We start from the raw sequence: 25,701 nt of genomic DNA, 5'->3' as shown, positions 1-25,701 counted from the left end.
ACCTACATAAGAATTTCAACTAATAAAATCATTTATTCTCACATAATATACAGTGCAAATGTAGACAATGAAGAACATATCATGAGTTAAACTTCCCAGTATAACATGGCACTCTGTAGTATGAGCTATTATTCAAATAATATTGTCACTAATAGAAAATAGCTCACACTACTGCAACAGTAGTTATATAAGTGATATTCTAAAAGTTAATTTGGGAGGGTACTATCACATTATCACAGATTTCTTTACCCTATTAGCGGAACTTTAACAAGCTAACATTATTCCGCTATTGGTTAACTGAACCATTATTTACACTAAAAACACTTTTTTTTCGTTATTATAAATAGCACCATACTTAGATGAATATACCTATTGAGGAATTTACCTCCTTTTTACAAAGAATGGTTGGACCTTCAGCATGATCAAATCGATAACCCATTCATAAGATAGGCGACATTCAATAACAGCTGATAATATATTGAGCTCGCATTTTGGACTAGTTATATAATACTTTTCATAAACATACGAATTTGATTTTCCTTTTAAAAAATCTTTTTTTTTACATTGTGTTTATGACCGAGTCAAAATCGTTCTTTGCTTCGCTGATCTGTTTTATTTTCCATATATTATGTAGATACACTATTTCGAACCTGTTGAACATCTTTGATTACGAAAATGATAAACAAACTATTGATCAAGAAGAAAGTTTCTGGGTTTACATACAATGTACTTTCCGCATAGGAGATTCTGGTCCATCAAATTAATTCGTAGTGTAGACATAAATATGAATATACATAACTTATTGCGACTGTACTGTAGGTATTTGATTATACTTTTTATAAAGCAACGTCCCTATATTTCTGAACGTCATCGACCGAAGCGTTGCTCAAGGAGTTTTTACTCGTCAATTTGTCCATCTGTTTTTTATAAATTAAGAAATCTGGACCGTCAAGCGGTCCGTAATAGATAGGAACACCGTAATTTTCAATGGGTTGAGCGTAGAAACCTGTGCGATTCCTTATGATATGGCCGTTTTTATCGGTGCTGTCCAAGGCATCCATGGATGCAAACCTGGGCAATTTGGTCCTTTGCTGACGATTCATATTGCTCCGCAAACTGAGATTATAATTGGGTGGCACTGCCGATCTAGTTTCCCTAACTGGTGGAGGGTACTGAGTCCACCTATTTAGTCTGTAGTTTGACAGGGAACCGTTGTCGTCTATAGCACGAAGATCCATCATGGATTGGGACTTTTTGGAGATAGGTACTGTAATGAAAAATTATCAGATCACTGTATATTATTGAAGTTCTTAAGGAAGATCGAAGACTGTAGCGCTTGAGCTAATGCCAGATCTAAAGATAGGCACCTCACAGTATAGGAATACTGGTATTTGTATATCTAGATGGCATTTTTATAGTTTTCAGGCTACCGTAAACTACCAAATCCTAGATTGGTGTATTTTCATGGGCAGCTTATCTCAGTGGTTCACAATAACCATTGAAATAAAAGGTACACTGAAACTTTTGAGCTCAAGCAGTTGCGCAGTCTTATACTTATAGCCGCGCGTTAAAAATATTTGGAATTTAGGCAACAAATGAAGGAAACAGGTAGCGCGGTATTTCCTTACTACGATGCGAAACTTCAGAGGTTGACAAAATAGAATTGATGCCATAATAATATGTCCAAAACAAACATTTCTCTCAAACGACCTAACGAATAACCATCTGAAATTACGTACCCTAGTTAGGAAATACCCTCTGTATAAATAATTTCAAGCAATCCATGCAGACCTTACCAGAATCATCGTGTTCTGCATGATTAGGTACGAAAACACTGGCGTTGAATTCGCTCTGAGTTGTGAAATAGTAGTTTTCTAGTGGTACGTTGATGTTATTTGCCATATTTGCACCATTCCACACGTGGGACGTGGATAATGTTCTACAAAAACATAAAAAAATTTAATATTTCAATCGAATCAGCCAAAATTTCGACATCGCACCCTCACCTCTTCATGCCAATCGAATTTAGACTCTCAACGGATTGGGCATACGCATTGTTCTGGTAATATTGACTGTTCAAAGTTGCTGTCCTCTCCAATTGCACTGGTACCCCTTGGACGTTCAATTCCCTCAGTCGTTTCTGTACCAGTTCCTCATCTTTCCACATCGTATATAAAGATTGGACTAGCACCAACTGGACAACGTTCACCACGATTCTCACAAACCAACATATCAATTCTGTGAGACCGTAAAGGCTCTCTACTTTCTGTAAAGGACAAGACGTGGTTTTGGGGAAGAATACGGAAAATCAGCTGGTATTCTTACCCAATACTGAACGCTCATGTAGAAGACTAAGCCAGCTTCTGGGAAAGTAAGTATCGTCACAGCAAACATCCATGCCACTAGGCATAGGGTATTTCTCTGAAGAGAAAAATTCATGAAAAAACATTAGGGTAAACATAGGTCTACAAATGTCTACAGGATAGTGAAATTTTAAGATACCCCTAAGTATATACATCCTGTTAACCGTAGACAATGTGGACATCTGCAATCCACTTCAATGAAACGTTTGTTATATCCATACATTCATTACCTACATTAATATTCAAGCTTTACCTAATCATATTCTAGTATGGTTGTATACCATTTCGGTGAAATTCTGTATATCGGTAATGAATCACTTTCTAAAGAGTGATAGGAGTCCAAATTGAATTAATTAATACAACTTCCTGGTAGTTTTACTGGAACTACTTCAAACTCGCGTATGCATCCTGCTTACGCGTCCGAATTATAAAATAGCTCCACTGTCAGAGAAAACGTGATTTTTTGCCAAAAAAACGTATACAGTAATGGGAATAAACTGATACTCTTTCTACAATATATAAAACAGTGAACACCGAAAGTATTACGGCCATTACATTTTTTTATTGCCTTCTCGCTCCAAAGGAAAGTCTGCTCAATTTCATTTGTCAAGTTTCTGGCGTAAAAAAAAGAAAAATTGCTTCTCGGGGTCATCTTTAGGGGCCGTATCTACGTAGGAGCTGCTCAAAAAAAAGTTATATGAAAAACCCCCACAATTGTCTGGAATTTTTTCAAAGCTATATTAATTTAAACCTTGTATATGTTTGATATAACGGATGACACAGTGAAGGTGGACACCGTGAATCATCCGGTGTAGGAAAATAATGAAAATAATTGCAATGAATAGGAGGCGTATGATATCCACATCCAGTTGGGTATACCCATCATACAGCATCCATAATTCCACCATATAAGTAGAGACAAACTACAAATGATGAACTTGGCCAATTACAAATGCACAGGTTGCCCTTGAAACGTAAACGTTCATCAATTGCTCAACAAATTCATTCAAGTTTTGCCAGATCAGATCGATAACGTAGAGAAGAAATCATCATCATTAGCAGAACCGAGAATGATGCACCTCCGTAATTGCAAGGATTAATGAAGTGGGTTGGCCATTCCAGTGGCGCGGATTCAGTTAATAAATCGACGCTGACAGGGGAACAAATTGTTTTGCCTCCAACGATTAAATCTCTCGATTAGTGAAAATGACCGTACGGGTTATGTGGCAACTTTTAGAGGTGAATTATGGTGCAATTTATTTAGGACTGGTTTTGTCTTCAATGCGAACTGCATATTTTTCAATTCGAATCGGAATTTCATCATATCAGATTACGAACTGCAGACCATAACAATGGTATTCATCAGGAAGATTAGGATCTCAGCAGCTATGTCACTTGATTTGATTTTATGTTCAAGCTTGGTGAAACCTTGCATTAATTAATCAACGAAGTATCAATAACGTATTTGCCACATAGTTATTAGAAATTCTACGAAAAAAAGTAGTAATAAGGTACGCTTGTGCGTATGCAAACATTCGCTAGATGTGTCCTTCTAAATATAATTACCAAAGGTCAACATCCTTATACAAAGAAAAACCCTCTGGATATCGACAGCTTTTGTCTACTATAACTATGTGCTATGTGTATCATATTCTGAATATTTATTGTAATCTCTGCTAAACGACAGAAGTTACTACAATACACTCTCTGAAAGGTCATGACCTATTGAATTTCTTGAACAAGTACATAGGTATGGTACTTTATATTTATGAAAGATGAGCAAGCAAGTTCTATATTCTTGCCTTCATCCTTATCATTTCACAGGAAAGGACATATGGGAGGAAACAAAGATTTTAACTTAACTCAAGTGATTTAATTTTAGGTATATGTATTTTTCAAAACTGAAAATGCAAAATGTCTCGAATTCAGATGTATGTCTTCTTTTACTACTATTACATTTCGGAGACTCCTCTTCAATATTTATCTTCATATTTTCAACATCCTCTTGAGAAAACATTCTTAGATGCCTGCTAATACACTTTTCTGAAAAATTTTAACTTACCGTTGCCAAACCGTGTACAAGCAAGGCCGCAAACAGTGCCATTGTGAAATAACCAGCGCATAGCAGAATTGCTGCAACTGGAAGATTGGAACTGGATTCCAGAATCCATAGCAGCTCGAAAGCGAACGCTATAAGGTAGGCGATCTGCAAGAAAAAATATTCCCAGCTTATGAATTCCGCTAAACGAAAGAGAAAGTCTTTTACTTAATGGTCAGTACGGGAGTTGATCAAGCTTCTTTAATCTTTATTGATCTTTCCGACGGTTCTTATTATGATTTAACGAGGGATATGAAGTATTAATGGTACAATCTTGTTAGCATGTTTCACCAATCGGAAGATTACGAAATAATTATCTATGGGTTGGTTAAATGTGTTAAAATGTGATTTTTACATAATTCCTCCTTATTGGAAAATGATAATAGCACAAATATTGTGTACAACCCGTTACAATATTTAGAAAAAAACTGCTTCGAAAAAATGGGCATATATTGATTGGCCAGCCCTAGGTCACCTGATCCGTATCCACTGAAGCATTTTCTCCAAGATCATCACGAATTTGAGACCTATGCTACCCAGACCAACTCACTGGATATAATATGAAGAAATGAGTTTTCTTATATCTTAGTATTCTTAATTTCTGGAAGAAGATTTCACGAATTCATCAATATTTCATGGAAGTTTTTTGTGCCGTATGGACACCTTGTATATCCAAATGATTGATTATAATTCTCTCACATCAATCGAGGAAAGTCCAAATAAGTATACGAATGGACTATCAAATAACGATATTTCAATTCTTACTCCGCCTGTCTAACGGAATTTTGATCATGACATTGCTTCACAACTTGATAGGAAATACCTTCCATATCCTAATGAATATAAATTTATTTTTATAGCATGTATGAGAAATTCAACTAATTGTAATTTCTATGTCGAGTCGCCCAATATCATTGGAACGGAACTGAAGCGAGATGGTATAATACTTGTATATTATAATATACTTCTAGTAATAAATCTCGAAATTTCTTCGACCTCTATCCAACCGTTTGGTCTTGACGAATTTTTAACTGACCCCATCTTTTTGGAAATTTTCTAAGGTCAACTTTCGACACGCGTATATCTCCCAAAAAAATCATCTTAGATCCAAGTGTTATACATATTCTGAAAGAGCAACACTCTTGTGAAATTAATCTCGAATTTTCATCAATCTTGATGCAACCGTTTGGTCACAGTTTAAATTTTCTCAATTTTTGTATGAAATCCTGTAAATGTGACACTCCTCTATACACAGGGACTCTTTAATACAACCATAAGAGATAGTGCAAAAAAGCCAACCATTCCATATTGTATAGTCATTTTAGTGACTAAGCAACGATTGATGGTATTTTTACCAACAGTATGAGTACCTATCAATGAATAATCGCAGAAAAATTCAGTCTATTCCAAGATCTTTTAGTGGGCGCATAAAACAGCGATTGTACATGAAACAATGCCTGCCAATTAGCCATTGCAATTAACGTTATCGCATTGTTCCATAAGTAGCACTATTTTGCTGGTATAATTACGTTGAAGTAGGTCCTCAGACCATCATGGTACCAGAATAATACAATCACGTACTCGAGAATTTTTCTTCATTAACCGGGTTTCGATTTGTGACTTGTTAACGCATGGGTGAAACTTCGAGATGCCATGAGAAGCTTTTTTCAATAACATATGTTCAATGAACATCGGTAATTGATCTGAGAGTATATAGATTGGAAACTGCATAATTAATAACATCTGTTCATTATGAAGAAAGTAAAGCTACTGATTCTCAATCAATAAAAAACGTATTTGTAGATATAGGAGTACGAAATAAGTCACTTTTCTTCTGGGTATACCCAGATTCAGATTTAGCAGATGGAGGATGAGGTTTGTGCCGATAACATTGTAGCCGGTAAACTTTGCGTTTTCTTGGTGATCAGTTATATGCGAGAAGGTTGTATGTCAATGAATCTAATTTTATGAGGCTCCAACGAAAAGCAATTTTCCATCATTCTGAGATGACATGGGAGGCATACATATCTAATGGTTCTATACTAAATGCCAAAAGTGACCATGTGTTTTCTCAAACTGAAGAAAGATAGATCCATAGATAACCTGTCTCTGGACAGATCTGATCTGCTCTCTACTCAGTATTGGTAGATCTTTAGTGGGTGAGATAGGATGGTCTTCCTCAGTTTTGTCCTACGACTGTCTTGCAGTCCTCAGGAAAAGTTGTAAGACAGAATAAGAGGTATTTTCCTCAACTCAGACACGTATCCTACCTATACCGCAGTGATGAAGTTTTTACACAGCCGTCTATTGCGTGGATTCATCATTGAAATATTGTTTTTCTGGACCCAATGTTGAAAAAGGTATACCTATACATTTATTCTATATACTTTCAGTGTTATTTTCGTGAGCCCCTATGAGCTTTTATCATTAATTTCTTATTATTAATGCAATAAAGAGATGCAAAAACAATACTGATTTACTATTCGTTTTTTTTTCTTCGCCAATTCAAAGAACTGTTTACTGGTTATTTATTTTTCTCGAATAAACTCATGAATTCCATATGAGCAACTTTTAAAATAACCTTCCATAATGGTAAAAATTAGTCATTTCTCATAAATGTAAATTATGATATTGATATGGTATACAATAACGTTATGAGTCAACATGGGTTCTTGGTATGAAACCTGCTTCTCATTGATAAAACCAAGGTTAGAGCGTGAATTGTTCAACAGCTATTCTTTCAATCACCCATATGAAACAATCGCGAAAACAAGCTACAAACCGCTGAAGAGATTCCTTAAATTCAACAAGAAATCCCATACAAAAATGTTATATGAATTGTAAAGTAGAGCAGATATAAAAATCTCAGAATTTCAAACAACTTAACAGTAATTTTACTCCCTCAGTTGACAAAATATTAGACATCATTATCAAATTAGTATTTCTTAGGTAGCTCCTTGATCTCCTTGATCTATTGTCGACCACACCTAAACAAAATTATTCTTAATATTCATACCAAAGAATATAAGAAAACCCACGACTCACATATTTTAGTTATTTGGACAATTTTTGCTGCTCTAAGTTATAAGCGCAATAATTAGATGGTGATATAATTTAAACAAATTGTATACCTAGTTGATAGTATGAAGACTGTTCTGACTGTTTCGTATACTAACTGAATAAAATGAAAACAACAACAAATGGGTAAAATCGCATAGTTTCCAATACCTACGCCAAACATTTATGAAAATGGAACCAATCCTTGCAAATTACCTACATGATGATTGCCTAATGTTTTCCACGATTCCCACGCCAATTCTTTGGACCAATTGAGAATTGCACTACGAATCTCTGGAGACAATAGAAGTAGTTTAACAATTTACACCTATTCAGTTTCCCCAGCCTTGAATCAACAATAATATCATTTATGAATTATTACCCAAACAATATTTCGTAACTAGTGAAAGTTTCTGAAAAAATTTTCATTGTATTGCCCTGTCATTTTGAAGTGATTTGAAGACAAAGAAATTCCAGTTGTTTGTTATTGACTGAAAAGGCAATAGACTACATACTACCGTTTCAAAATATGGTCTAACGATGTAATGAGCAGGTAGTTGTTCGTTCGAAAGAGAATACAAAAGAATAACTGCGATTTCGTTTTCACTATATGTTTTATTGATTATTTCGGAGTTTACTTCTTGTCCGCATTCTCAAACTGTTAATTGGCGAATATTTCGTTCCTGTGATAATGAAAACTTCCTCTATATATCCTTATGAATATGATAAATATGATATATGGTAGTTGAGTTGAGCAGCAATTTTTTTCAGATTCGTCATAGTCTGTTCAGCTCAACAAAATTTGCTTCCTCTGCTGCCCAAACACAAAAATAAGAAGAACAGCTAGAAATTCTGAAATTTATATTCTTAAATTTTCGAAAATGTTCGATGGCATCGATCTTGACATTAATGAAATCAATATTTATTGCCAAGTTATGGCTAATCGTATGGATCCAACAAAACAAACTATTAGAATGATGCATGACGTATAATCATATTGATATATGTGTATTAATTGGGGTTACTTAGGAAGTCAATAATGATCAACAAATGAAAGATATGAAACATTCTATTCCAGTCAAAGTTCTCACTTAGTTCAGACTTCATCATAAGTGTATAAATAAATAACTCTTGTTATTATGTAACTGAATACCTACTTTACTTTAGGTCATCATTTCAAAGAGAAACCTCCTCTATTTACGGTTATTGTTATTTTTTTCAATAGTTAATTGATTTTTAAAACGTTGTTCGATATGCTGATTTTTATTCAGGACAATTCTCCTGCCAATTAAAATATCCCCTACATCGTGTATGCATTAAATAGTTCTTCAAGAACAACCACCGTTAATTAGTGGTTTCAAAAGAACAGTTTCAGTTACCCAATCCGAATTCCTTGTAGAACTTTAGTAAACATAGCAATAGACTGAAATACATGAAAGAACTTTATTGAATACCTGACAATAAGTCCATAACGTTTTCATTCATTTTTGGTTGAGTCATACTGATTATTGTAATATTAAAAAATAAAGAGACTGAATTACTTTTTCTAGCTAGATTGAGTTTTTTCCACGTGTTGCGCTTTACAATAGCTTTTTAAGATTCCATTCAATATATCTGATTTTAATCTTCAATGATTAAGTATTTTTACTAGTTTCTACACAACAAGGTTTTAAAATCTTGAATAACTACCCGATATCCGATATAAGAATGAAAAACCCACTTCATGAATTTTCTTTTCTTGTTTTCCATTTCTCGACACAAGGGCGGTCCTACGGCGGGTAAAGGGGGTAATTTACCCCACCCCTAGAGAACTACAACCAATTCTATTTTTTAAATAATTCAGCCTAGGAGGAACGCTCTTGTCTCGACAATATATGGTTTGAAATGGCAAAGTTGGGGTAGCGAACATGCAACTGCCCTATAGCAGTTATATGCCTGCTTTTGAATAATTTGAATGAGTACCTGAAAATCCTCAAGTTGATTAGAGGAGTATACTTCCAAAGCTGAAATCTTATACTCTGATGTTATTTATATGGCTCTAAAAAAAGCGCTCAAACAGCGACCAGCGCCATACAAAACCAATGTGTTTCCTCAAATTTTCAGCAATTAATAACTTGAAGACTTTCGTGCAACTTTTGTGCGGAGAGTATAATAAAATAAGAAACAAATAAATTTTGATGCAAAAATATTCTTTCCATCTATTGTTACACAGCCACCTAAAAGTACCCTATAGACGGCTTTGAATGTTATCGAATTTAACTACAGCTTAAAAATTTTTTTCAAACTCACCAAAAGGTAAACAGTGAAAAATCCAGCAGCTATAGGCACACCACAGCAAAAACACGAATTCACTAAAGCCATGGCTATTTGAAAATCTACATTTTGGTTCACATTTTCACCACCAACGTGTAAAATATTATTCGTATAGGAATCACTATCGCGCCTTATGGAAACTGCCTTTTCCAAAATCCCTGTTTACGTCATTGCTTACATAGTCCTAGCACCTGTAATTTAAGTGACCGTCTGCCTACTAGCGATTCACGGCAAAGGTGAGGCAACAGCGAATGAGTAATACTAAGTGTATTTGTTGCAATTTGAATATTTTCTTCACGTGCGCGTTTTCATACTTTCTCCTCGCGAGATGCTGGTTTTCTTGAGTGGGAAGAAGCTGATATTGGCGGAAATTATGGAGTTAACATAGACTAGAACTTTATTTTTTCAGGTAAATGAATGGAACCTGTGTTTCTCAAGGAAATCTGAGTGGAATGGAACAACGAACAACAATCATCGCGTTGTGAATTTCGAGCCTTTTTGATTTCTTGGAAGAGGAAACCTTGAACAGAGATAGGCAACAAACATTACCATAACCTGTTCTGTAGCCTGCCGGCTTTCGCCAACACCTCTCTAAACGTGATCGATCATACACACAGTCGAAAAACTCGCTGAATTTCCCAGTGAAAATTACCACGACATATTGTGCTCACGAAACGTTATTTTTATGTACCATAATCGAATTTACAAAACTTTTATGAATAAATTCCATACTAGAACTGCCAAATTTGCAATTATTATTTGTTTCCAATTCAGAGACTATGGATTTTTCCTCAGATATTGTTTTTCAGTACAAAATATAGGATTTGAAATTCTGAAATGCTACTTCCGGCTAGGACAGCCCCAAATATATATAGTAAGAATTTGTGCATTAGAAAGAAAATACAACTAAATTGGCCCACGACAATTTATTCACTTGGACTTAAATAATAAGCTAGAATCTATCATTCATATTGTATTCCTCTAACCCAGCTGAACTAGTGGTGTCCGTGGGCAGCTTCCTCCCGTTCCTTCTTCTTAGCCGCTTCCCATTTCTCTACGTTACCAGGAGAGTTCACTGAAAATATGAACCAGTAGAGTCGCATTCACAATGAAAAGCAATAAGAAATACCTAGACTGTTGATTTTGTAGAAAACTGGAAAGCAGACTACTAGTGATACGAAGTAGTACTTCCAAATCCATTGGTTCTTCACATGGAATTTTAATGGAAATTGGGCTATTTGAGCAGCAGTTGTGTAAGGGTATTTCATTGGTCTACTTGGTGGTTTGTCTGCCATTTCTGCAACTAAGGGTTTAAATAATTATGTATTTCTTGTTATAAGAAATCGCTCGAGGAGCTGAGGAAGTTGAAAAATGGGTTTTTTAGAATTTCAAAAGTTGGGTAACCCGTCCCCGAAAGATATTCAGTTTTTGAAGAATAAGTGAGACAATTTAGTGGATTTTTATGTTGTATTCAAATAGTTCAATAATTTTGGTAAAGTTACCTTTTCCGTTCGATCAATCCCACTTCTTATATAATTTTGTAGAATTGACTGACATTCGAATTCGACAGCTGCTAACCTGTGACAGCTGGCAGCCCACTGACACTGACAGGCAACTTGGATATATATGATGTTCTGTGGGATAAGCACTCTCTCATAGAAATGGAATAATTATCTACCGTGATTCTAGAGCACCGAAATTTTAAATTTTGTGGGGTTTTTAAAAACGAAAGCAGCTTATGACTACTATTTATTAATGGGAGATTAGGGGCTACCTTTAGAATCCTATCGCTTTTCCTGAAAGCTCCAACCATTCTCTGCTTCGACCCCCTCATTCAATAAGAAATACTACTGAGAACCATACAATAAAGTCATCTAGTCATATATTAATTCCAGTGAACTAGTAACTTTTCACTAGTGTTTACTAAACCTATCCTAAAAATCTCAAGTCTCTGGCCTTTTTTTCGGAAGCTAAAATATTTACGGGATGCGCGACAAATTTGAACTGGAACACGGATCCTTCATCAGTTTAGTTCAGCCCAATTGTTTGAAACGAAAACATTATCGGCCCAGAATTTGCAAATAGTAGACATTTTTTTTGGCAAAAATGATAACGCTTTAGGCCCGAGTTCGTAAAAAAGGCATTAAGCAAGTTGTTTTCACATTGCATAATTCGCATAATAATATTAACATGATTTGATATAAAGTTGTACCTACATATATGTATAAAGATACTTGTATATATAGTATAATATTAATGATGCTAATTTTTAATTTTTTCGAATTTTGTTGAATTGTTCCTCATATATTTATGGGTATCAATAAAGGAATGGAAGTTATTGTCTTTTTTTAATTTATGAACGAATTAATAGCATTTTTCTGTAACATAATAAAAAATTTTGAGAATTATCGCGTATTCATATGAAACAGAAAATAAATTCAAATGACCCTTCATTGATATTTATTCAATAAGGTTTCGAAATGATTGGGAAAGAAGCATCAGTTGTGGGGACAAATAATAAGTTGGACGCAGGAAGATTTCAAAATTGTTTTCCCCAACGATAACCTATATGGTCAACTAGAGATTACATAAGGCCCCTAGCAGAGTTGAAAAATTTTTCTCATTATTCCAATATGGTTGGAAAGATTCTAGTTCAAAACAATATGTATTAGTCGATAACGCACATATCAAATAAAATTGATTCTAGCACATGGAAAACAATAATGTTTACTGTACTATATGGTTGTGGCCGAATGCTAAGTTCAACCGAGGTGGTATTGATTAGAAGTGAGTGCCATATTAAAATGATATGATTTTTTTCAAGTATTTCCAATATTATTAAAGTATTATTTGTTGAGAATATTTTTTATTGTCTAAAGATAGTGAAATTACCTTCTTGCTTTGAAATTATCCATTTCTATTCGAGAATTGATTCTGAATAGGAAATATTTGAGCTAGATTTCATTTCCCGAAGTCCGTGAAATTGCGAAGATGCGAATATTCTGTAGCATTTTTCCCGCGCAATCTAACCTAATAAGTACTGTTCGAACCTTTCGAGAACTTTTTCAAAGTATAATAAAATTTATTTGAAAACGCATTTTTATTATAGAAATGTTCAGTGACATTAGGAGTTTCTTTATATATTACCTTTTTCATAATGAATTTGTGCGTATTTTGAGATTGTATCTGGAAAAATATTTGCCGCTAAAATGTTTTGGCAAGGGTAATTGTATTTTTGTTCTAAAAATAAAAATACCATATGACAATATATAAAACTAGAATCGCTTTCGAATTGCTGTAGATCTTTATGACTACCTATCATTATTTTTTCAACAATTTAAGAACAGACATGAAAGACCCATGCATGGCATGCATTCCATCCGGTTTCAAACGATTTTATGATTTTTTTTATGGAATATTTAATAGATTGTTATTTGGGCGATTTATCTCCGTGTTTAGGTATTTCTGACGTTTCGGCTAATATTCGCTTGGCGTCTTCAGGGATATGGTGGTTCGCTATGGGGGGTACCTACCAGCCTGAGAAACTGAAAAAAACTTATTTTTAAACAAATTTTTCCCCTTTGCACATAACAAGCAAATTGCAATCCTGAACAATGAAATGACTAAGGATGATAATTATTATTTTTTTTGCATTTCAAGCATTCTTCTTGTTGCTAGAATTCAAATGTTCTTCTAAAATAGTATTCGCGAAGAATTTGATGAATAAGCAATTATATAGAATAAGTGAAACGATCAAGAAAGAATTTTCATAATGAATTCAAAACTTATTATATCTCAATCTAAAGTCAATCTACCATTTGATACCTTTTTGATATTACTGGCTCTCAAATGAAATGCCATTCACTGAATTGTAATACCTAATGCAAGAAATACCCAAGCCTTGAAGATAATTGAAGGTATATTAACTTGTTATGATGATTATAGAATAACTGCCTTAGACTTATCATATGCACGATAACTTCTGACCCATCTCATTTATCTCCTAATAGAAGGAATTAATTCATTACTTCAGATCTTGCATTCAACATGACAACAACAAGGGGCCAAATTCTATCAGGCACAGATATTGCACGGTAAATCAAAATTTATCAGGACACATTGATTGTTTTAATTATTCAGTATAAATTTTCAGAGAAATTCGTGAAAATCTGAAGCAAGATGTGAGCAAATTGAAGAATTTACTTCCCGACTTCAAGCCAGGATTAGCTATTGTTCAAGTGGGAGGAAGGGAAGACTCAAATGTATATATCCGAATGAAAATAAAGGCTGCTAGTGAAATAGGCATCAACTCGGAACATGTCAAGTTACCAAGAAACACAACAGAAAGTCAGGTACACTTTATTATTATCTATTGAAAAAAAAAGAAATTAATTTCGGTAATAATTTTTTTTTAGCTACTTTCCAAACTAGAACAACTGAATAATGATCCCAATGTCCATGGTATTATAGTGCAAATGCCACTGGATTCAGAAAATGATATAAATTCTCATCTCATAACAGATTCAGTATCCCCTGAAAAAGATGTGGATGGGTAAGGATATTTATCAAAATCTTAACCAGCACCAGAAAAGAGGTGCTTGAGTATCTTCTCTTTTTTTTATTCCATTTTCTTCAAGGATAATTTGAGCAAATATGAATGAACAAATTTTTTTTCAATCATTCTTGAATTTCAGGTTGAATACTATCAACGAAGGGAGGGTGGCTGTTGGTGACTTATCAGCTTTCATCCCATGCACCCCGAACGGAGTCATAGAACTTGCAAAGCGATCTGGGATCAAGCTGGCTGGGGCAGAAGCAGTTGTCCTAGGCAGAAGTAAAATAGTGGGGACTCCGGTATCGGAATTATTGAAATGGAATCATGCTACAGTTACAGTTTGCCATTCGAAAACCAAAGATTTAAAAGAAAAAGTGAGATATAACATCGGTCTACTCTAGATGAAATTTCTGTTCACAACAAGTTTTCAATTTTAAAGAGATATCAAATTTTTGAAACTGCTCAAACTGAATATTCTTCCTTCCAGTGCCAGAAAGCCGATATTTTAGTTGTGGCCATCGGTCAACCTGAACTTGTGAAAGGCGATTGGGTAAAACCAGGAGCAGTAGTTATAGATTGCGGAATCAATGCCATTCCAGGTACATATCATTATTAAACATTTGATAAGGTCAAGAACAATGGATTTCTGATTAACTGTTGAAAAATAGTTCAAGATAAAGTGTTCTAACATCTAACGATATTTATGGTAGTCCCCATTCAAACTGAAGTGTTAATTTAATCTTTGACACTTGTAATTATGTATTAACAAATATAATAATTCAGATCCAACAAAAAAAACTGGTCAGAGATTGGTTGGTGACGTTGAATACATAGAAGCAGCGAAGAACGCTTCATACATAACACCAGTACCTGGAGGAGTAGGTCCGATGACAGTTGCTATGTTGATGAAAAATACAGTTCAAAGCGCCCAAAAAGCTGCCGAGCGTTTGTTGAAAACATCATGGAATTTAAGGCCACTTCCTTTGGATCTGAAACGGCCCGTACCAAGGTATGAGATACAATACTTATTTTTCGCCATTCACTCAAATACTTTTTGCTACATTGATATTATTTCAGTGATATCGAGATAGCTAGGGCTCAAGAACCAAAGAACATCTCTCAATTGGCTCAAGAAATTGGTCTATGTCCAAATGAAGTTTCACAATATGGAACAAAGAAAGCAAAAATTTCCCTTTCTGTCCTCAACAGATTACATTCAAGAAAAAATGGAAAATATGTGGTTGTCGTAGGGTAAGACCATACAGGTCTGAAGTTTTCATTATCAATCAATATGGATTTTCAGAATGACCCCGACACCTTTAGGAGAAGGAAAAAGTACAACCCTTGTAGGTCTTGTCCAGGCATTAACAGCCCATAAAAATCTGAATGCTTTTGCTACCTTGAGACAGCCATCTCAAGGTCCAACGTTTGGTATCAAAGGAGGCGCCGCTGGTGGAGGTTACTCCCAAGTTATTCCAATGGAAGACTTCAACCTTCATTTAACAGGGGACATACATGCCGTATCTGCTGCCAACAACCTACTGGCTGCACAACTGGACGCTAGGATGTTCCATGAAGCTACCCAAGAAACTAAAGCACTTTATAACAGGCTGGTACCAACTAAAAAGGGCGTGAGGCAATTCAGTAACATTCAACTGAGGAGACTTGAGAAACTTGGAATCAACAAAACTGATCCTAACACTTTAACACCGGAAGAAGAAGAAAAATTCGCCAGGCTCAACATCGACCCCAATAACATAGTTTGGAAGAGAGGTGAGATTTCCATACTTCTTTGATTTATTCAAAGTGTAAACTTTTTCAATTGCAGTTGTGGATATAAACGATAGGTATTTACGTAAAATAACAGTTGGACAATCACCAACCGAAAAGGGACATACTAGAGAAACAAGTTTCACAATCAGCGTAGCTAGCGAAATAATGGCTATATTGGCGTTGGCCAAAAACATGTCAGATTTTAAACAGCGATTAGCCAACATGGTTGTTGCTTTTGACAAACAGGGAAATCCTGTGACAGCCGATGACCTGGGTGCTACTGGAGCTTTACTGGTGTTGCTCAAAGAAAGCATAGAACCCACTTTGATGCAAACTTTGGAAGGGAGTCCAGTGTTGGTGCATGCTGGTCCTTTCGCCAATATTGCTCATGGTGCATCATCGATAATCGCTGATAAAATTGGTCTTAAACTAGTCGGGGAAGAAGGATATGTTGTAACAGAAGCAGGTTTCGGTTCTGACATAGGTAACAACACTTCTAGAAATTAGCTTAAACACTCCTCAACTTTCATTTTATTGAAGGTATGGAGAAATTCTTCGATATAAAATGCAGAGCTTCTGGAGATGTACCGAATGTGGTAGTTTTGGTATGTACAGTAAGAGCTTTGAAAATGCATGGGGGAGGACCACCCGTTACTCCAGGAGCTACATTGAAGCCAGAATATTACCAAGAAAACTTAGAATTAGTCCAGAAAGGTTTATGCAACTTGATCAAACATATCAGCAATGGAAGAAGATTTGGAGTGCCTGTAGTAGTATCCATCAACAGACATTCGTAAGTGAATACATATTGGTTATGAAAACTTCATTTTTAGACTGCTAGTAGTGATACATTCTACAAAAAAATTCACTTTCATTCTTTCTGAACCCTCGCATTTCCAATAAGTTGCCTTTTAGAACCGACACAGAAGCTGAGCTGGAGCTGGTTCGTAAAACAGCTGTGGAAAATGGAGCATATGACGCAGTTGTTTCTACTAACTGGTCAGACGGTGGGGCTGGTTGTGTGAAGCTAGCAGATGCTGTTGTGAAAGCTTCCAAAGAACAAAGCAAATTTGAATTTCTGTACAGTCTTGAGATGCCTATTAAAACCAAAATATCCACTATTGCCAGAGAGATGTATGGAGCTGGAGATGTTTCATATTCTGACAATGTTTCGAAGAAAATTGAGCAATATGAAAAACAGGTAATTTGGAATATTTTGTCCAGATACACAGTTAGTGAAAACTTGTTTTTTAGGGCTTTGGTACCTTGCCTATTTGTATGGCCAAGACTTCCAACTCCCTTACTGGAAACCCTAATATCAAAGGAGCACCCACTGGTTTTACTTTGGACATACACGATATCACTGTATCTGTCGGTGCAGGATTCATAATCCCGATATCCGGAGAGGTAATTCCTAACCTTAAAACTATGTTCATATATTACTTCTTCATTATTTCAGATTTCCACCATGCCTGGATTGCCAACAAGACCATCCATCTATGATATCGATTTAGATACAGAAAGTGGGGTAGTAGAAGGACTATTTTGAAATATGAATTGTTTATCCTGTTGATATGAAACATATTTTTTTAAGACATTGTTTTTCATTCTTCCCAATTGAACATATGACATGATAATAATGCTATTCCCAAAAAAACCTCCAAAATACTAAACATGAAAAACAAAAGAATGACAAGAATGTTCTACTAATCTATTTTCATGAAAACAAAGGAACAAAAGAAAAAAATATTGGAAGGAACAAAAAAAAATTTATTTAGTTATTTCACCATTTTCATAATACTATTCTTGTTGTTCATTATTTGTGAACAAAAAAACTGACTATAGTTCAACTTACTTGGAGCTAATTAATTTTAGCGGCTGCTCGAAGCTTGGCAGAACGACTTCTAGGATTTTTCTCAACTTCTTCCATAGTGGGTGTAAGTACGTGTTTATGCAGCATTTTCCAGTTTTTTTCCATCAGTTGTTTCATCATTTCTTCTCCTGCATTGACCATGTGGCTGCAGAATTTGAGGGGAATGGGATTAGCTGTATTTTCTACTAAATTGCCCATGAGATGTCTCTTTACAATAGTGTCTTCCAAGGAATGAAACGTTATGGTTATAAGTCTACCGCCTAGTTTCAAATAGTGATGAGCTAATATCATACCATAATTTAATTCATTCAACTCATTGTTGACGAATATCCTGATAGCTTGAAAGGTTTTTGTGGCATTATGACTGCGCCTCTGTAGCTTATCTAATCGATATTCAGAAGTGAAACAAGAATCAACCAAATCTGCTAATTCTTCAGTGGTTTGGAGTTTCTTAAAGAGGTACCTAGCTTCTACTATAGTCCTAGCAATTTTTTTTGCTTGTTTCTCTTCCCCGTATATTTTCAAAATTTTATATAAGTCACCTTCACTTGCCTTAGCTAGAACATCAGCAGCAGTTGGTACATTTTCACATCTATTTGAGTCCATCCTCATATCAAGAGGACCATTTTTAGAAATGGAAAATCCCCGCTCTTCATTATCAAATTGCATTGAAGAGCAACCACAATCCATTAAAATTCCATCAATTGAATTTTTACCAAATTTATGTGTATTCAAAAGTTTTGGTAAATCTGAAAATTTTCCCAGCAATGGTATAACTTGATCGGGATATTCTTTGGATAGAGTAAGTGCGTAATTATATGCAGTGGGGTCTCGGTCTAATGCTAAAATTTTTATTTGTGGTGCTGATTCAAGCAGTTTTCGACTGTGACCTCCTGCTCCAAACGTCATATCTAAGATAGTTTGTTTTTCACCTGGTTTTAGGTATTCAACTGCTTCATTTAACATAACTGGAATATGGGGGTCTCTGGAACCTGCACACACACTGCACATTCTTCTAAGAAAGAGGTTATTGAAAATCCTTTTGCTTGATAATAGGGTCATTTTAGTTTTTTTCATTAGATTTGAAAGAGAATAACCGACGCAAAAAACTGCCTTTTTCTTCGTTGATCTCTTCTAAAAATTCATTCGATAATGCTATTTGGCACTGTTCCCTAGTTAATCCTGTAGCAGAAGATGTTGCACTTCTAGGATATCTCCTACAGTACTCGTTATTCACTAATTTCTGTAACGATAAATATTGCTTATCCCAGTGCTTTATGTCAGCTTCGAATTGATTCGTTTTATAAGCCTTGTTAACTTTCTCCCTCAGGAATTGTCCCAGATCCCTAAAAGAATCATGAGTTTATTCGCTTATTATTTTTAAAATCAGAAAATTAACCTTCCTGCCTTGGTCTCATCAATTGGCCATTTTTCTAACACTTGCAGAATTCTTTTGAAACAACCAGTAGCAGCAGCCATATTATAACATTTCTGAATACGCAATATTATTCAATATAAATAGTAATTAATGACACAGATAACAGAAACAGACTGAATAATGAGAAGGTGGAAAAGAACAGGTTAAGAGAACTTGTCAAGTCAAGTGAGATTCATAGATCTTAAAATTTTCCTAGCGATTTTCAGGAAAATTTAGGTTTGTAATCATATCGCAGTTATCACACAGAGAAACATTCTTAATGAAAAAAAGTATCATTCAAGATTTCCAGTGTCCAGCAATTTTTTCCAGCTGAAATTTCCTGGAAGTTTTAGCGTAGATTGTTGACTTAAGTTTCACTTTCTATGATCTCACCAGGAAAATTTGGCAAATTTGCTCTAGTTGTTTTTGCTTGACGTGCCTTGTGCCTTTTGGGTCTTGTGGAAGGCAATTAATTTTGGTAATTGCAGCCAATGTTCTAGTGAATTCTGGTTTTTTAATTGAGCGACTGATAAAACGAACTGCATAGAAAATCTAAGTTGCTAAGGATGTCTGGTATTCTCAAAATATATTCTCGTCGAATACCGCAATGTATAAGAATATTGAAACATTTGGAAGTGGGTGCAACTGAAGTGAGTTTAAATGACCAAATATTTTCTTAAATAGAGTATGAAAATTCTGGCTATTATGCAATTATACTATTTTTGGTTTAGCTTTCAAACAGTTAGTTATGTAACATTTTCTCTCTTTTCAGATTCCATTGAAACATGCAGGAGGGGTGTTTTCCAGGAATTTATCCATTTTATCCAATGAAGGCTGCGCTTTGAATCTTAAGTTAGTGAAAATTCGGCTTACCAAAAATTCAGTTAATTTTCATTTTTAACTCTATAATGAACAATCGCATAATGAATACGACTTGAGAATAAAATATTTTCATACATTTGCATTTTAGGTCCAAAAATATTTGCACTTGCACTGAAAGGTATTTTAGAGCCTCTGTTACTCTTTTCGATGTGAGGGTTGTTAAAGTACCACCATTTGCTGATTCTGTTTCTGAAGGTGATGTGAGGTAATGGTTTTTGAATAAAGTTCTAACGTAATGGTAACAATTTTATTTCGTTTAGGTGGGAGAAAAAGAAGGGAGACCAAGTGGCAGAGGATGAAGTAGTTTTAGAAATTGAAACTGATAAAACTTCAGTACCTGTACCGGCCCCTGGCAGTGGTACTATAGTAGATACTTTTGTGGAAAATGGTGCCACTGTTAAGGCCGGTCAAGATCTTTTCAGTATTGATGTCACTGGTCAGGCACCTACAAAATCTGCTCCACAACCAGCTGCTGCTGCTCCACCTCCAGCTGCTGCTGCACCCCCACCACCAGCTGCAGGTAAGCTAGGCGAACATATTTTTTAATTTGCTTCATTAGATATCATTACCGATAGGATGAGTTGAAGGTGACACAAAACACATTTTGCTGAACCATAAATATCTGAAAGGGTAAATTTTTACTTGCATAGTACTTCTCAATAGTTTCATTTTTTTATGCATGCAGCTGATGATGCTGTGGAGAAAGGAAAACTCAGTAAAATTTTGAACATCATTCCTGGTCTTAATATTGGAGGTATGAGATGTATTATACTATAAACATTGAAATCGAAAGTTAGTCAAAAATCAATCATATTCGTGAGAGATATTATTTATTATTGTTTTGAATGGTTGGTGCTGGTGGTATCAAAATTCAGTCAATATTGGAGATAATTCTTTATTCATCATCAAGGTCAAATGTTTTTGTTATCATGAAATTATCAAGAATAATTTCAGGGGCTTTCTAATAATTCGTATAAATTCAGCTTTTGAATATTTTTTGTTATGACTCAGGAGAAGCTGTATTCTGGTTCAAAAGAATTTTCAGTGAAGACAGAGTCAATACATCATATTTTTTCTGTATATAAGGCCACAAATGAAAGTTTCCAGTATCGCTTATTTCTGAATTTATTATTGAGTATACAGAGACATTTTAATCTATTGGACATAACCAAATACTAACAGCTGAGAAAATCCACAAAGTTTGATCCTCTATTTTTGATTTGATTTGCTTCAGCTCCCAAAGCTGCACCACCACCGGCCGCCGCTCCACCTGCAGCGGCCCCCAAACCCCCACCAGCTGCAGCTGCTCCAAGACCATCGGCCCCCATGACTTCAATTCCAGTAGCTGCCATCAGGCACGCTCAAGCAATTGAAGCTGCTACTGTGAAGTTACCCCCACAGGACCCCACCAAAGAGATAACAGGCACTAGGACAGAACAACGGATAAAGATGAGCAGGATGAGGCTGAAGATCGCGGAAAGATTGAAGCAGGCACAAAACACCAATGCCATGCTGACAACCATCAATGAAATAGACATGTCGTAAGTTTTGGGGTTTTTTAGTATTTTTTTTTTTCTGGATATTTACTATCTTTCCAATAGTTTTAGTGAAAATTTGAGAAACAAAGACTGAATTTTTATTGTATCCTTTTGTTTATTTGCAGAAATATCATTGATTTTCGTAATACGAATAAGGAGGCTTTCCAGAAGAAATATGGCATCAAACTAGGCTTCATGTCTTTCTTCCTCAAGGCTTCGGCGTACGCCCTTCAAGATCAACCTGTTGTCAATGCAGTTATCGATGGTACTGACATTCTATACAGGGATTACGTTGATATATCTGTTGCTGTTGCCACCCCGAAAGGTTTGGTTGTCCCCATCATCAGGAATGTCGAAAGAATGTCTTATGCCGATATCGAATTGGCTCTGAATGCTATGAGTGAAAAGGCTAGAAAAGGTGTGAATTTATGATTTTCTCTTCATAATTAAATACTTCAGTTATAATAATGAATTTGATTATGTAATATTTTTTTTATAGGAAATTTGGCAGTTGAAGATATGGATGGTGGAACTTTTACTGTCAGCAATGGTGGAGTTTTTGGTTCATTGATGGGTACCCCTATCATAAATCCTCCTCAGTCTGCCATCTTGGGTATGCACAAAACACAGGAGAGACCGGTTGTTGTTAAAGGACAGGTAATTTTTCATTGTACACTCCGAACTTTATACTGAATAATGATTTATTCTATTTTCAGGTTGTAGTCAGGCCAATGATGTATGTAGCGTTAACCTACGATCATCGACTTATTGACGGCCGCGAGGCTGTTCTCTTCCTTCGTAAAATCAAGGATGCTGTGGAAGATCCTCGTATTATCTTAGCTGGTCTTTAAGTGAAAAAAGTAATTCATCGTGAAGGAGCTCACTTCAAAAATGATAAGCACCATTCATTGAGTTAGGGAAGAAATTCTTCCAATTCCAAGACATTCTTGGCTACGTTTTAATTTATTTCCTTCCAAATTTATTCTGTGTTAAGTTAATGCTCCACTTAATGATTATTTAAGATTCAATTATGTATTATCGACTGCCTGTTGAAAGAACCTCAAGTTGGCTTAAACTTCTGGGAAAATACTTGAAGATCAATTTTGTGAGGGATTTTGCCGGAGGGGATTATTTATTTGTTGAACATTTCATTTCGCGATAAGAATGATTTTATTGTTACCACCAGTTGTTATCCCATATCTTTTGTTAGTTCGATTTGTACATTTTACAATTATATCAAAGTCAAATAATACTCTTCGTTATGAATTTCTACACAAGTAGGAGGACTTCCTGAAATGTAAACGCGTTGGTTGTATTCTTTTTTTTTTTTCAATTTTTAAATCTTTGTTTATTCTTTAAAGAACCTTAAGAATGTACATTTTCCCAACTTACGGCATGTATATTGTTTATTGAATATTATTTTACCAAATCATATGGTGTTTTATTTCAATGTTGGTGTCTGCGTGTAAGAAGCTGGTCCATTGTCATGTGACCCAATATCCCAGGTCGGGGAACTTATCAGGATTCCTTATTTTTGTCTCTTGAAAAAAAGATTGAAAGATCTTTCGGAGTTGGAACCAGAAGTTTGGTAGATTTAATACAATGGCTTTGACCCAGAGGATTCACAAGACCCAGAAACGAGGCGCTTCATGAGTTTATGAAAACTCTGAAGGGTCAATTTCTTAGGTTCTCCTCCCAGAAGCCGCGATAAATTTATGATTTCTTAGTTCTTAACAACTCTTCATGAATCCATCATTATTAAAACACCAAAAGTCTTTTCGTTTCTCGATCTGAACAAGCTTACTCCAGTCCAGCCACAAAGTTGACACCAGGTGGCGCAGAGTATTGAGTTATCTAAATGAAGGAAATCTACCTATTACTCCCAAACTACCCCATTCTAGACGAGCAAAAATCTCCAAAATGAACCTGAAATTCCGGCAAATTTCTCAAACTCGAAAAAGACTAAATGGATGTCGAACTCAAAAGGCTTCTGTGTTGTTAAATGCACTTTCTCTATCTCGAAAAATAGCCATTGTTCATTCTTTGTGGTGTAGTCCATCCTCAATACAGTAAAACATCGAGTGAAGGACAGAATTTATTGATTTGCCTAGCTGGTATACATTCTATCAAGGGTGCATTTGGCACCATCCCTTATGTGTCTTTCTACCAATCCCTCTATTGTTTTAACTAGGAATGAAGAGAAGCTTATTAGACGAAAATCGTTCGCTATATTGTATGCCATGGTTTGCCAGGTTTGGATATGAAAACAGCACGCAGTCCATGGCAACGGCATGTGTCCCAGAGCTAGAATTCCTCGGACTATGTGAAGCAATGGGGAGGACAACACGTCCAGCCTCTCAATTAGGAGTGTCGGAACAATACCGTCCTCACCAGCCGCCTTGTAGGGCTCGAATCCGTTGATATTCGACAGTGTTACCACTTGTGAAACCACCTTCTCAATCTTCTCGTGTACCTACCATATATGTCGTTGGTACTCATCCTTCCTGTTGTTGTTCTAAGGAGTAAGGAGATGTTCCAAGCATTCTTCCTCTGATAATGTTCAATCAAGCCCAGTTTGAAGTTCTAAGTAGTCCACTGGCGAAGAGAATATCCTCCTTATCCGGTTGGCTTTTCTTTTGTATCTTTTCAACATCACCTGGTTGAAGAGATGCCTACTAGTGAGTCTGGAATCACTCAGCTCAAGTGTCCACCATTAATTTCGTCTGATACTGTCCACGAAACTAGGGCTTGCAACTGCTATGATAGGCTGAGATCATGGACCACTGCAGAGCTTTTCTGCAGTAGTGTCTAATTCTCTTGTAGCCTTTGGTATGGGATTTTTGTGTCACAGATTGTCAGGGAGGTCTACCAAGTATTTGGCCCAGTCAAGGATCCTTTACAGTGCTACTTCCTTTGTTAGTGAAGCAGTTGTGGGGGTGATCTGATAGGGAGATCACTTATTCCCTCGTTATTCGATCAACATTGTGGAAATGAATTTTTTCTGAGAAGAGATTCCCACAAAACGAATTCACATCCATCGTGGTGGAAACTCACAAATTGCTGCGTTCCATACACAATTAGAGAGAAATGGGTTTGTCATCGCATAAAGATATACAATTCATTTGCATGTGTTGCCTCAATACCAGGTCGCTTCCCATTCAATGGATGTAACTCTGACGTGCACGAAAGAACAATGGCCGCAATTTACAACGAATGAAAATGATGTTTTTCATTGTTGAATTGTCGCATGAAGCGGCAATGAAACAATTCAGGCGAATGATTAGAATAAAGGCTAGATCCATTTTTATTTTATTGCCCCATATGTTACCTCCTTCCCACGGATCGGGCTATCTGTAATCATTATTTATTCCCCGGGTTTCCATGATAAGGTACAATGAATGGTAAATAATATTCTAAAAGTTCAATACTCGCACGATAATGGTACCCGTGTCGACTGGCTCGAACGGGCATTTCCAATAAAATGTGGGACGGATAAAGTTTTCTTTCCGATTCTTTTCAAATTTACTGACAATGTAGCTTATTTACTGCTCCCCATTTCCCAGTTTATATTGTTTGCCTCAGACTCGGTTCTGTGCAAACGGAATTGAATAAGTTATGAGAGCTGGGGTTCCAGTTTTCGAGCTTCGTTTATTATGTTACGAATGATAAAGTCCGCCTTCTGCCGTTTTTGTGTTTTCTTCTTCAAACATCCCACATTCCTTTAGGTCTTCTACGCCAGTTTTCTCAAGTCCCATTATTGAATGAATAATTGGAGCGATTGTTGGACGCGACAAAGGAAACAAAACAAAGAAAAAAGTAAAACTCGTTATGT

General features: G+C 35.7%; 6 protein-coding genes across 8 annotated transcripts; 2 read left to right on the top strand and 4 right to left on the bottom strand.

Annotated features, from left to right (window-relative positions):
* Positions 1–13: 13 nt before the first annotated feature.
* LOC123306471 lies at positions 14–10,553 on the bottom strand. The gene is made up of 6 exons (XM_044888492.1): positions 9,808–10,553; positions 4,426–4,569; positions 2,326–2,421; positions 2,007–2,266; positions 1,797–1,939; positions 14–1,267 (listed from the first exon to the last, which is right to left on the bottom strand). The coding sequence occupies exons 1-6, from the start codon at positions 9,877–9,879 to the stop codon at positions 837–839; spliced, it is 1,146 nt and encodes a 381-aa protein (XP_044744427.1). The 5' UTR covers positions 9,880–10,553; the 3' UTR covers positions 14–836.
* A 189-nt stretch (positions 10,554–10,742) lies between these two features.
* On the bottom strand, positions 10,743–11,425 carry LOC123306475. Its single transcript, XM_044888498.1, has 3 exons — positions 11,334–11,425; positions 10,961–11,134; positions 10,743–10,906 (listed from the first exon to the last, which is right to left on the bottom strand). The coding sequence occupies exons 2-3, from the start codon at positions 11,124–11,126 to the stop codon at positions 10,827–10,829; spliced, it is 246 nt and encodes an 81-aa protein (XP_044744433.1). The 5' UTR covers positions 11,127–11,134; positions 11,334–11,425; the 3' UTR covers positions 10,743–10,826.
* A 1,039-nt stretch (positions 11,426–12,464) lies between these two features.
* LOC123306468 (C-1-tetrahydrofolate synthase, cytoplasmic) lies at positions 12,465–17,754 on the top strand. 2 transcript variants are annotated; one of them, XM_044888488.1, is made up of 14 exons: positions 12,465–12,618; positions 13,865–13,925; positions 13,985–14,183; positions 14,247–14,383; positions 14,526–14,760; positions 14,874–14,985; positions 15,170–15,395; positions 15,464–15,637; positions 15,690–16,159; positions 16,215–16,643; positions 16,700–16,952; positions 17,075–17,360; positions 17,414–17,566; positions 17,619–17,754. In XM_044888488.1, exons 1-14 carry the CDS (start codon positions 12,555–12,557, stop codon positions 17,706–17,708), a joined length of 2,889 nt encoding a protein of 962 aa, XP_044744423.1. In that variant the 5' UTR covers positions 12,465–12,554; the 3' UTR covers positions 17,709–17,754. The 2 variants fall into 2 exon arrangements, with proteins under 2 accessions (XP_044744423.1, XP_044744422.1); XM_044888487.1 differs by lacking the exon at positions 12,465–12,618 and adding an exon at positions 13,036–13,054.
* Positions 17,755–17,908: 154 nt separating this feature from the next.
* Positions 17,909–19,094, bottom strand: LOC123306472 (probable methyltransferase-like protein 15 homolog). The gene has a single exon (XM_044888493.1). It carries the CDS (start codon positions 19,092–19,094, stop codon positions 18,021–18,023), a length of 1,074 nt encoding a protein of 357 aa, XP_044744428.1. The 3' UTR covers positions 17,909–18,020.
* LOC123306474 (ubiquinol-cytochrome-c reductase complex assembly factor 2) lies at positions 19,049–19,640 on the bottom strand. Of its 2 annotated transcripts, none has more exons than XM_044888496.1 (2): positions 19,432–19,640; positions 19,049–19,378 (listed from the first exon to the last, which is right to left on the bottom strand). In XM_044888496.1, exons 1-2 carry the CDS (start codon positions 19,509–19,511, stop codon positions 19,096–19,098), a joined length of 363 nt encoding a protein of 120 aa, XP_044744431.1. In that variant the 5' UTR covers positions 19,512–19,640; the 3' UTR covers positions 19,049–19,095. The 2 variants fall into 2 exon arrangements, with proteins under 2 accessions (XP_044744431.1, XP_044744432.1); XM_044888497.1 differs by having other exon boundaries at positions 19,440–19,586.
* Positions 19,641–19,871: 231 nt separating this feature from the next.
* LOC123306470 (dihydrolipoyllysine-residue succinyltransferase component of 2-oxoglutarate dehydrogenase complex, mitochondrial) lies at positions 19,872–23,301 on the top strand. The gene is made up of 8 exons (XM_044888491.1): positions 19,872–20,099; positions 20,222–20,301; positions 20,420–20,536; positions 20,592–20,851; positions 21,566–21,872; positions 21,995–22,287; positions 22,369–22,526; positions 22,586–23,301. The coding sequence occupies exons 1-8, from the start codon at positions 20,016–20,018 to the stop codon at positions 22,718–22,720; spliced, it is 1,434 nt and encodes a 477-aa protein (XP_044744426.1). The 5' UTR covers positions 19,872–20,015; the 3' UTR covers positions 22,721–23,301.
* The last annotated feature ends 2,400 nt before the right edge of the window (positions 23,302–25,701 follow it).

This window comes from Coccinella septempunctata, chromosome 2, assembly GCF_907165205.1.
Source record: "Coccinella septempunctata chromosome 2, icCocSept1.1, whole genome shotgun sequence".
Taxonomy (NCBI): Eukaryota; Metazoa; Arthropoda; class Insecta; order Coleoptera; family Coccinellidae; genus Coccinella; species Coccinella septempunctata.
Note: the sequence above shows the minus strand (reverse complement) of the source record. Positions and strands in the feature narration are given on the sequence as shown.

Excerpts from the sequence above, each read along its gene's own strand:
- LOC123306471 (XM_044888492.1), bottom strand. The coding sequence starts at position 9,879 with ATGGCTTTAGTGAATTCGTGTTTTTGCTGTGGTGTGCCTATAGCTGCT. Across the intron at positions 4,570-9,807 it reads TTTTCACTGTTTACCTTTTG|ATCGCCTACCTTATAGCGTT; the intron begins GTGAGTTTGAAA and ends TTTTTCTTGCAG. Across the intron at positions 2,422-4,425 it reads TTGTACACGGTTTGGCAACG|AGAAATACCCTATGCCTAGT; the intron begins GTAAGTTAAAAT and ends TTTTCTCTTCAG.
- LOC123306468 (XM_044888488.1), top strand. The coding sequence starts at position 12,555 with ATGTTTACTGTACTATATGGTTGTGGCCGAATGCTAAGTTCAACCGAG. Across the intron at positions 14,986-15,169 it reads CGGAATCAATGCCATTCCAG|ATCCAACAAAAAAAACTGGT; the intron begins GTACATATCATT and ends ATAATAATTCAG. Across the intron at positions 16,953-17,074 it reads GTATCCATCAACAGACATTC|AACCGACACAGAAGCTGAGC; the intron begins GTAAGTGAATAC and ends GTTGCCTTTTAG.
- LOC123306475 (XM_044888498.1), bottom strand. The coding sequence starts at position 11,126 with ATGGCAGACAAACCACCAAGTAGACCAATGAAATACCCTTACACAACT. Across the intron at positions 10,907-10,960 it reads CTACAAAATCAACAGTCTAG|TGAACTCTCCTGGTAACGTA; the intron begins GTATTTCTTATT and ends TCATATTTTCAG.
- LOC123306470 (XM_044888491.1), top strand. The coding sequence starts at position 20,016 with ATGTCTGGTATTCTCAAAATATATTCTCGTCGAATACCGCAATGTATA. Across the intron at positions 22,288-22,368 it reads GAGTGAAAAGGCTAGAAAAG|GAAATTTGGCAGTTGAAGAT; the intron begins GTGTGAATTTAT and ends TTTTTTTTATAG. Across the intron at positions 22,527-22,585 it reads CGGTTGTTGTTAAAGGACAG|GTTGTAGTCAGGCCAATGAT; the intron begins GTAATTTTTCAT and ends TTCTATTTTCAG.
- LOC123306472 (XM_044888493.1), bottom strand. The coding sequence starts at position 19,094 with ATGACCCTATTATCAAGCAAAAGGATTTTCAATAACCTCTTTCTTAGA.
- LOC123306474 (XM_044888496.1), bottom strand. The coding sequence starts at position 19,511 with ATGGCTGCTGCTACTGGTTGTTTCAAAAGAATTCTGCAAGTGTTAGAA. Across the intron at positions 19,379-19,431 it reads GATGAGACCAAGGCAGGAAG|GGATCTGGGACAATTCCTGA; the intron begins GTTAATTTTCTG and ends TGATTCTTTTAG.